Source organism: Neoarius graeffei, chromosome 24 (genome assembly GCF_027579695.1).
Source record: "Neoarius graeffei isolate fNeoGra1 chromosome 24, fNeoGra1.pri, whole genome shotgun sequence".
NCBI classification, from domain to species: Eukaryota; Metazoa; Chordata; class Actinopteri; order Siluriformes; family Ariidae; genus Neoarius; species Neoarius graeffei.
This window is the reverse complement of record NC_083592.1, coordinates 24,068,618-24,079,009: the sequence shown is the minus strand read 5'-3', so window position 1 is coordinate 24,079,009 and position 10,392 is coordinate 24,068,618. Positions and strand designations below refer to the sequence as shown.

The 10,392-nt window shown below is 41.6% G+C and overlaps 1 protein-coding gene across 2 annotated transcripts; it reads left to right on the top strand.

The window, feature by feature from the left end:
• The first annotated feature begins 1,262 nt into the window (after positions 1-1,262).
• Positions 1,263-3,039, top strand: fam78aa (family with sequence similarity 78 member Aa). 2 transcript variants are annotated; one of them, XM_060907801.1, is made up of 2 exons: positions 1,263-1,669; positions 2,386-3,039. In XM_060907801.1, the coding sequence occupies exons 1-2, from the start codon at positions 1,389-1,391 to the stop codon at positions 2,912-2,914; spliced, it is 810 nt and encodes a 269-aa protein (XP_060763784.1). In that variant the 5' UTR covers positions 1,263-1,388; the 3' UTR covers positions 2,915-3,039. The 2 variants fall into 2 exon arrangements, with proteins under 2 accessions (XP_060763784.1, XP_060763786.1); XM_060907803.1 differs by lacking the exon at positions 1,263-1,669 and adding an exon at positions 2,009-2,032.
• The last annotated feature ends 7,353 nt before the right edge of the window (positions 3,040-10,392 follow it).

The following is a 10,392-nucleotide window of genomic DNA, read 5'->3' as shown; positions in this document are numbered from 1 at the left end:
TGAGGCGATAGTGCTAACCACTGCCTATCTTATCCTATTTTATCTATTTATTTTCTGATTTAATATATAGTTGTGTTAGAATGCATTAATGCTTTATGATATTTGGACAGCTATTAAAACTGTGTGATTATAATTAACCCTAATAATACAGTGTTGGGGTGGCAGGGTGGTGTAGTGGTTAGCGCTGTCGCCTCACAGCAAGAAGGTCCAGGTTCGAGCCCCGTGGCCGGCGAGGGCCTTTCTGTGCGGAGTTTGCATGTTCTCCAGGTGCTCCGGTTTCCCCCACAGTCCAAAGACATGCAGGTTAGGTTAAGTGGTGACTCTAAATTGACTGTAGGTGTGAATGTGAGTGTGAATGGTTGTCTGTGTCTATGTGTCAGCCCTGTGATGACCTGGCGACTTGTCCAGGGTGTACCCCGCCTTTCGCCCGTAGTCAGCTGGGATAGGATCCAGCTTGCCTGCGACCCTGGAGAACGGGATAAAGCGGCTACAGATAATGAGATGAAATGAGATGAATACAGTGTTGGTTTATCATTTATTATCTTTAAAACTACATTACCCAGGATGCGCGGGGGTGCTTCAGAAGGGAAGTGTAGTCTAAGCCGCTAGAGAGAGAGAGAAATAAAGCCTGACAGCTGAAGGGTTTCATTACATGCCAGGGAACCTGCCGAGCCTTTAATAGCACAAGTGCGAAATAAAGTAGCGCAACTTGCAGTTGAAATCCCTCAGCCATCCCGAGGGAAAGAGCACAACATCTATTCACTGCCACTTCAGAAACTATCACTTTAACTTACAGCCCTGATGTCGAGCTCCGACTGAACTGAATGCATGGAGATTTTACTTCTTCTCGCCCTCACGTTATGGAGATTATTAAAGTGGAGAACAGCGGAATTCCGCGCCTCGGTCACCACAGCAGACTGCTGCTGCTGGTGTAACTGGTCTTCATACAGTACTTGAGGACTCCGTGTAGCAGGTGTTCCTTGGACATTTGCACGACTTTTATTATTTATTGGATGTACATGTGCGGTGACACCATGTCGTTTTTGAATAATATTCGAAAATTATTTGAAAGTTACTGCTGTAGACTACAACATATTCATCAGTAATGTGAAATACAGTCATGTTTTTGTTTTAATAATGCTTTTATAGATTGTTCTATTTACAGAAATTACAATTTCATAACATATTACTGCCTTTTGGAGCCTAGTGCAAAACTAGTGATGAGTGATTTCAACTCAGCAGTCAATATGCGATACCTGTTGCTCTAACATATTTGCTTTTATATGGTACACTTGCATATAACATTACTGGTAGTGCAAAGAGTATTATGTCTATAACTAAAATATAGATTCCTAATAATGTGAAGGCTGCTTCTTTAAGACTGATGGATGCTAATAGACTTGACCATCACCACCATGGGGTGCATGCAGAGTGCACGCACACATTTTTACGAAAACATCAGAGTCCTCGAACTGAACACTTCTGTTGATTCTAATCCTACTGTCATTGATGAGTCATCCAATGTAGTACTGAGGTACCGTACACCCTACTTTAGAGCTGCTGCCCAGGTGCAGGTGCCACCAGTGGTCCGTAAAGAAATTTGGACTGTGGGCTGGATCCAGGCGTGCAACCAAATGGATTTCTTCAATTACTATGGAGAAGAAGGAATGTACGTATGAAAAAGCACCAACAAAACAATAATCAATTTATGAATACATGAACACAGTCATACACTTATTAATTATAAATATCTAAAGATTAATTATTTGGAATTAATTTAATGGGAACAGATCAAAATGATAAAACAATATTAATATGAAATGATATTTCTTTAAAAATGGGCTAAATAATCAATGCATTTTTACATAATTCTGTGTTTGTATTTGACAAAGACATGGGTTTTAGGTCATATTAAATTTTAATGGACATTCACAAGAGTGGTTAGCCAGGATGTTAGTAATGTTTATGCTCCAATTTCCTGGGATTGTTTCCTTAATGGCAGAAAATTGAACACACCCCAAGCAGGACAAAAGTAAGTTTTTTTTAGCATGCTTTTTGTGTCTGAAATGCAGTCATTTTACTTTTTTCATAACAATGAGATGGATTTCCACAATAAATGACCTTACTCCAAGTTTTCCAGTAATTCATTGATGCAAAAGGATTCATCAGTTTAGGAGTCTAATATTATATGTTTACCTCATACTGTATGGGCCAATATATTTTATCTTTTACAATAAGTTTGAATTTAAGATGTCTCAACTATGGTGGTTACAAACTATATAAAGAAAGCTAATCAAGAAAACAAAGATAGCAGTGACTATTGTTGAAACATTTTCAGTTTCAATTTAGAACTTCTGTTTATTTGCGTAACCCTCACCTCTGTAGATCAAGCTGGGAGATCCCTGAGCTGAGAGATAGACACATCCAGGCCATCAGTGATTCAGATGGCGTGAACTATCCATGGTATGGCTGTACCACCGAGATTTACACTATCGTAGGGCCCACCAAGAGGAGCACCACCCTCACTGTGAGCATGAATGACAACTTCTGCCCCAGTGTGACATGGAGTGTCCCCACGAGCACCACCAGTGTTTCCCCACTTTTGAGCTCTATCCAGAGGGACCAGCATTTCACCACCTGGCTGGTGGCCATGAACGAGGCCTCAGCTGAGATAGTACTGCTCAGGACCATCCGCTGGAGGATGCAGCTTGCTATTGAGGTGGATCCCAAGAAGCCCCTGGGACAGAGAGCTCGCCTCATGGATCATCTTGCTCAGGAACAGCCAGAGATCTTGACTACAAATGAACCCATTCCACCCAATGCCTTGGTCAAACCCAATGCCAATGATGCTCAGGTGCTAATTTGGAGACCTAAAAGAGGGAAGCCGGTTGTGGTCATTCCCCCTAAGTACTGACTGGAGTGAAAAAATGAATACTTAAGTGTTTTACCTCCTCTTTCTCACTGAACCTCAAGAAATGCATTTTTTATTTATTGATTTGATTGTTTATTGGATGTTCAGAAATGAAAGTGTGGCCTCAGATAAACAGCACTCTGCATTAATGTTTTGCTATATGTTGAATTATTTCAATAATGTTGAGAATTTTGTATGCATGTAGTTGTGTGAACAGGAATGAATAGTCATGTCGACTTGATTTTAAGTTTACAGAGTTGAGTAGGGAAAGATATTTAAAATATTTTATCAGTGAGATGTGGCCTAAGATTTTAAAGCAGATGCATTAGAGAGGATGCTGCCTTTGGACTTGAATTCATGTAATATGGAACAATGTTGAATTTACGAGCTGATATGAAAAGCGTCTGCGCAATGGTGGGCAACTTACACATCATTCTCAGGTTAGTGATGAATGGCATATCAGATTTTCAACAATGTTCATGGGGTTTTTTTTGTTTTGTTTTTTACACAGCTAGGATTTTGTTGTTTCACACACTGTCATACATGTATAACAGTGAGCTTGCGAAAATGTGTATGTGATTCTATGGTGAAAAAAATTCTCAGAGACTTGATTGTCTGCATCACCTTCTATGTAAGATTTTTCTATTCACATGATTCACTCTATACATGGTTGTCGACATCAACATGTCTAGAACAAAAGTTCTTGATAAGATAATGGCATCATCTTGTAAACTGTTACCTCCGTTTTCTTCCAACTTTCAAGGGCTTTCCAAAATTTAATTCTCAAAAACTTTTGATTGTCTGCATCATGTCCTGTGTAAGATTAATGTTCACAAGAATCACTCTGCAGTTCTAGCTGTGGCATCAGAGACTCATCTCAGTGGGGACTGTATGCCTCGATTCCAAACTACTCACAGCTGCCCCAATTTTTACTCATGAACCATCTGTGTTGATGTTAGAAAGCTGATAATCCTTGTTTTCTTTTTCTTTTTCATTTGCTTTATGAGATACATTATGAGTGTGCTCAATACAGCAGGGAGGGAAATCAATATTAAGAATATAGAAATCTTTTGACAGTGAAAACTGATTAATGGCATACTTTTTAAACAAAAAAATTTATATATACAGTTAGGTCCATAAATATTTGGACAGAGACAACATTTTTCTAATTTTGGTTCTGTACATTACCACAATGAATTTTGAACAAAATAATTCAGATGCAGTTGAAGTTCAGGCTTTCAGCTTTAATTCAGTGGGTTGAACAAAATGATTGCATAAAAATGTGAGGAACTAAAGCATTTTTTAAACACAATCCCTTCATTTCAGGGGCTCAAAAGTAATTGGACAAATTAAATAATTGTAAATAAAATGTTCATTTCTAATACTTGGTTGAAAACCCTTTGCTGGCAATGACTGCCTGAAGTCTTGAACTCATGGACATCACCAGACACTGTGTTTCCTCCTTTTTAATGCTCTGCCAGGCCTTTACTGCAGCGGTTTTCAGTTGCTGTTTGTTTGTTTGTTTGTGGGCCTTTCTGTCTGAAATTTAGTCTTTAACAAGTGAAATGCATGCTCAATTGGGTTGAGATCAGGTGACTGACTTGGCCATTCAAGAATATTCCACTTCTTTGCTTTAATAAACTCCTGGGTTGCTTTGGCTTTATGTTTTGGGTCATTGTCCATCTGTATTATGAAACGCCGACCAATCAGTTTGGCTGGATTTGAGCACACAGTATGTCTCTGAATACCTCAGAATTCATCCAGCTGCTTCTGTCCTGTGTCACATCATCAATAAACACTAGTGACCCAGTGCCGCTGGCAGCCATGCATGCCCAAGCCATCACACTGTCTCTGCCGTGTTTTACAGATGATGTGGTATGCTTTGGATCATGAGCTGTACCACACCTTTGCCATACTTTTTTCTTTCCATCATTCTGGTCGAGGTTGATCTTGGTTTCATCTATCCAAAGAATGTTCTTCCAGAACTGTACTGGCTTTTTTAGATGTTTTTTAGCAAAGTCCAATCTAGCCTTTTTATTCTTGAGGCTTATGAGTGGCTTGCACCGTGCAGTAAACCCTCTGTATTTACTTTCATGCAGTCTTCTCTTTATGGTAGATTTGGATATTGATACGCCTACCTCCTGGAGAGTGTTGTTCACTTGGTTGGCTGTTGTGAAGGGGTTTCTCTTCACCAAGAAAATTATTCTGTGATCATCCACCACTGTTCTCTAATGTGGGCGTCCAGGTCTTTTTGCATTGATGAGTTCACCAGTGCTTTCTTTCTTTCTCAGGATGTACCAAACTGTAGATTTTGGCACTCTTAATATTGTAGTCATTTCGCGGATGTTTTTTTTTTCTGTTTTCGCAGCTTAAGGATGGCTTGTTTCACCTGCATGGAGAGCTCCTTTGACCGCATGTTTTCTTCACAGCAAAATCTTCCAAATGCAAGCACCACACCTCAAATCAACTCCAGGCCTTTTATCTGCTTAATTGAGAATGACATAACGAAGGAATTGCCCACACTTGCCCATTCAGGTGTCCAATTACTTTTGGTTCCTTTAAAAACAGGGTGGCACATGTTAAAGAGCTGAAACTCCTAAACCCTTCATCCAATTTTAATGTGGATACCCTCAAATGAAAGCCTGGACTTTATGTCCATGTCCATTATATAACTATAACTTGAATATGTTTCAGTAAACGGGTAAAAAAAATAAAATTTTCGTCAGTGTCCAAATATATATGGACCTAACTGTGTGTGTGTGTGTGTATATATATATATATATATATATATATATATATATATATATATATATATATATATATATATATATATATATATATATATATATGTATGTATATGTGTGTGTGTGTGTGTGTGTGTGTGGCACGGTGGTGTAGTGGTTAGCGCTGTCGCCTCACAACAAGAAGGTCCAGGTTCGAGCCCCGTGGCCGACGAGGGCCTTTCTGTGCGGAGTTTGCATGTTCTCCCCAATGTCCGCGTGGGTTTCCTCCGGGTGCTCCGGTTTCCCCCACAGTCCAAAGACATGCAGGTTAGGTTAACTGGTGACTCTAAATTGACTGTAGGTGTGAATGTGAGTGTGAATAGTTGTCTGTGTCTATGTGTCAGCCCTGTGATGACCTGGCGACTTGTCCAGGGTGTACCCCGCCTTTCGCCCGTAGTCAGCTGGGATAGGCTCCAGCTTGCCTGCGACCCCATAGAAGGATAAAGTGGCTAGAGATAATGATATATATATATATATATATATATATAAAAGAGAGATTGCTAAATTGTGTATTGCAAATTCATAGTGTTTTATCAGATGTGTTTTATCAGTGTTGTGGTGCCTGACCTAGACACAGATTTAACTGGTAGGAGGTAGATAGGTAAGAGATGGCCTCAGGGGACAGGAACTCAGGAGCAGTGCTTCAGTTCTAGAGTTTATTTGAAAATGGATGCCATATGATAATACAATTTTAAAAAAAAAATCCTGTAATTTTATAGGCAATATAAATATAGTAAATTGCTGTTTTATTTCTCTACAGTATTTTACCGGTAAACACTATGCATTGAGAGTGTCTACAGTAAATTACTAGAAAATGCAAATAACATTAGATCGATTGTTGATTTAATATGGACATTTGGATTAAATATAGAAAATGTATTCATATTACCCAACTCTGAAACTGTCTCATTATTACCTCATTTAATTTAAAATGTTTCTTAGTCATTAGTCATAAAATATGCACTTTGTCATGCTATCGGATCAAATGTACATGCACATCAGCTACTATACATAGTTTAATCAATAATCTCGTAGAGTTATCAACCATGATTGGTATCAACATCTGACCCCACACAACCCGATCAGACAACTGAATGCTTAGAATCAATATTCGGATATATTCTAGATAAAGTAGCTCTAGTTAAAAGAAAAGTAACTAGAGAGAAAAAAGTATTACATCACATGTGCAACTTAAAACAGACCTCTTAAAAATTATAATGTACAGCACCAGTCAAAAGTTTAGACACATTTACTCATTACTATGAATGAGTGAGTGTTTACAAAATTTGACTGATACGGTCAATGTACATACAGTAAATCCAAAAACTTGCAGAAGAGTAATTATCCATTCATACACTATAAAAAATGTTTTGTTGTTTTAACTTAAAACGGGCTGCCTTAAAATTTTGAGTTCATTGAAATTAATATAGTAAGTTAACACAATGAGGTGAACAATTTAACTTATGATATGAATTTCAGTGAACTCAAAATTTTAAGGCAGCTCGGTACTAACTTTTTTAAGGTAAAACAACAAATAATTTTTTACAGTGTATAATTCATATAATATATTTCAGAATATTATATGTCAGATGAGAGACACCAGCTTGATGAAGTTGAGGAATGTGTGAAGGACATTCGACACTGGATGCTGAGTAACTTCATCCTATTTAATGATGACAAGACAGAATTTCTTCTATTAGGATCACAGGCAGCTAAAAGTAAGCTTTCTGATTACATAGTCACTCTAGATGGCCTTTCAGTTGCATGATGGGCAGCAGTAAGAGATCTCTTCATCTCAGAAATACTGCTAAGCTAAGAAATATAATGATGTAGAAAAACTAGTTCATGCTTTTGTTACCTCTAGGTTGGACGATTGTAGTGCCTTGCTGTATGGATGTTCTATTAGGTACATAAACAAACAGAAGATATGACCACATCACCCCTAGCTTATCCACGCTGGCTCCCAGTAAAATTTTGCACTGATTATAAAATCCTACTGTTGATTTAAAAAGCACTGAATGGTATTGTACCACAATATTTGAGTGAACTATGGGTTCTTATGATCCTCTATGCCTGCTTTGATCAAAAGGTACAGACTTTTTGTTGGTACCTTTAATAATAAACACTACAGCAATGGGCAGAGCCTTCCCTTACAAAGACCCCCAGTGGAACAGCCTTCAAATCAGTGTTCGGGATTAATGCTGGGTTGAAAATCTATTTGTTTAGTCAAACCTTTTGTTAATAGCTTTTCTCTTAGGTCAAGGCACAAATCTGGAGGTTTCATGGGCATAAAGTGTTCTGGTAAATTGGGATGTTTGGATGCTCTCACCTTCCGCTTTCACCTTACACTCATTGAACCATCTTTATGCCCCACTTCTGCTTATTCACCTGAATATCACTGCTGCTCCAGAGGAAGGCTCACATGGCTAGCCCAGGGGCGTTTCTAGCTATTGAAAAGACCAGGGGCTAAGTCAAGTTTTCCTGGGGCTTGTATTTTTTAAGGGAGATTGGCATAGATAGGTTGGGGAGGTTATATCTAACTTTACAATAAATATCACACACATTCAAAGATTATGTCATCTTTATTACTGATTTTTGCACTGCCCCTTTTAAATTTATGTAGTTCACTTCAGTTTCTGTCTCATTATTATTATTATCAACACCCATAATGTCTCAGGAAACTGAGGCATGTGCTAATTGACTATTAAATGTCACTAATAAAATTTATCATCAGTTTAATAAAAATATATAATTTCTCACTCACATATCTCTCCTTTAGAACAACAAAGACACAAATTCTAAGCTACATTATTATATTACAACATTCAAAATCCCAGATGACATCCCATCTCACAAGACCATGATCATATAAATATGTCTTCCAAGTTTCTCTCACGTACGCGCACACACCCATTTTCTTCAATGCATTTAGGCTCAGTTGACTGCAGAAGCTCATTTGTGGTATCTGGAAGACACAAATTTATGTTGACATTAATATTGCATGGCAAAACAAAAAACTATTTGTGGCAGTGGGGGCGTGGTCAAGCATCGGTCTGTGAACGGAGGGCAGAGTTAGGGAAGGTAAGTGGCAGAATCACTGCACCTGAGGTCTATTAACATGTGTTTGTGTGTCTTCCCCAGTGACCGCGCCCTATTTAAAGAGAGAGCGAGAGCAGAGGGAGAGCTCTCTCCCCAACCAGAAGACTTGTGTGTGCACGCGCATGGCTGGGAGAGTGTTCAAGCTGAAAATAAAAAGAGTTTTTGAACTTAATTCTGGCCTGCCATCTTTCTGTGCTCCTCCCACTCATACAAACTGACACAGTGGTGCTGAAACCCGGGAATGGAGCACAGGAAAAGAACAGCCCCATGGAGTCCTCCCCCTTCACAGACCTGGTCCACGCCCTCGCCACAGCCCAGCAGAGCCAGCACCAGATGCTAGTCGCCCTCCGGAAGGAGCAAGAGCACCGGTTCGAGGCCCTGGTGTTGGCGCAGCAGGAAGATCGACAGGCATTCCGGCACCTCCTCACGTCAGTGGGGTCCACCACCTCCACCACAGTGGGCCCTTCTCCCCTCACCCTAACTAAGATGGGCCCGCATGATGACCCTGAGGCCTTCCTCACGCTCTTCGAGCAGGCAGCAGAGGCCTCGGGCTGGCCGGTGGAACAGCGTGCGGCGCGTCTCCTCCTCCTGCTAACAGGCGAGGCGCAGCTGGCCGCGCTACAGCTCCCCGCCAACCGCTGGCTGGTCTACGCTGACCTTTGCTGGGCCGTCCTCCAGCGGGTGGGGCGCACCCCCGAACAGCAGTGACAGCACTTCCGCGCTCTGCGCCTGGAGGAAGTCAGCTGGCCATTCGCATTTGGCCAGCAGCTCCGGGACGCCTGCTGGCGGTGGTTGAGGGCCGACAACCGTGACGCTGAGGGAATCATCGATCAGGTGGTACTGGAGCAGTTCATCGCTTGCCTACCAGAGGGGACCGCAGAGTGGGTCCAGTGCCACCGCCCGGCGTTGCTGGATCAGGCCATTGAGCTGGCAGAGGACCATTTGGTGGCTGTTCCAAGGGCAGGACAGTGGACATTCTCTTCTTCCCTCTCCTCTCTCTCTCTCTCTCTCTCTCTCTCTCCCCCATCCTCCTGTGTCTCGTCCTCACCCCGTTCTCCCACTGTGGAGACGGGGGCCGGCCCCACCCCAGCCAGCCCGTTGCACCTGTGGTGCCCTCCCCTTTTTCCCTTTTGTGTCTGTCTCTTCCCCCCCCTCAGGTGAGTGAGCCCCAGAGCGCTGGTGCAGAGAGGAAGCCCGGGCTGGTTTGCTGGTGCTGCAGGGAGCCGGGCCACCTCCAACAGCAGTGCTCGGCAATGGAAGTGAGCACGGTGGTTCGGATCCCCGATGCGCCAGGAGCCGCTCTCGATTGGGCCGGAGCGTATCGCATACCGGTGAGTATCCAAGGGGATACATATCAGGCATTGGTGGACTCTGGCTGTAATCAGACCTCAATTCACCAAAGCCTGGTGCAAGACGAGGCACTGGGGGGAGCACAGGGGGTGAAGGTGTTGTGTGTGCACGGGGATGTTCACAGCTACCCTTTAGTGTAGGTCCACATTCTTTTCCGAGGGGAAAAATTTAGACTAAAGGCGGCGGTTAATCCTCGCCTCACCCACTCGATAACTTTGGGGACTGATTGGCTGGGATTCGGGTAGTTAA

What these genes read in the sequence shown, in the direction of transcription:
- fam78aa (XM_060907801.1), top strand. Translation starts at nt 1,389, where the DNA reads ATGCTAATAGACTTGACCATCACCACCATGGGGTGCATGCAGAGTGCA. An exon ending in TACTATGGAGAAGAAGGAAT is followed by an intron (nt 1,670 to 2,385) that starts GTACGTATGAAA and finishes TCACCTCTGTAG; the next exon opens with ATCAAGCTGGGAGATCCCTG.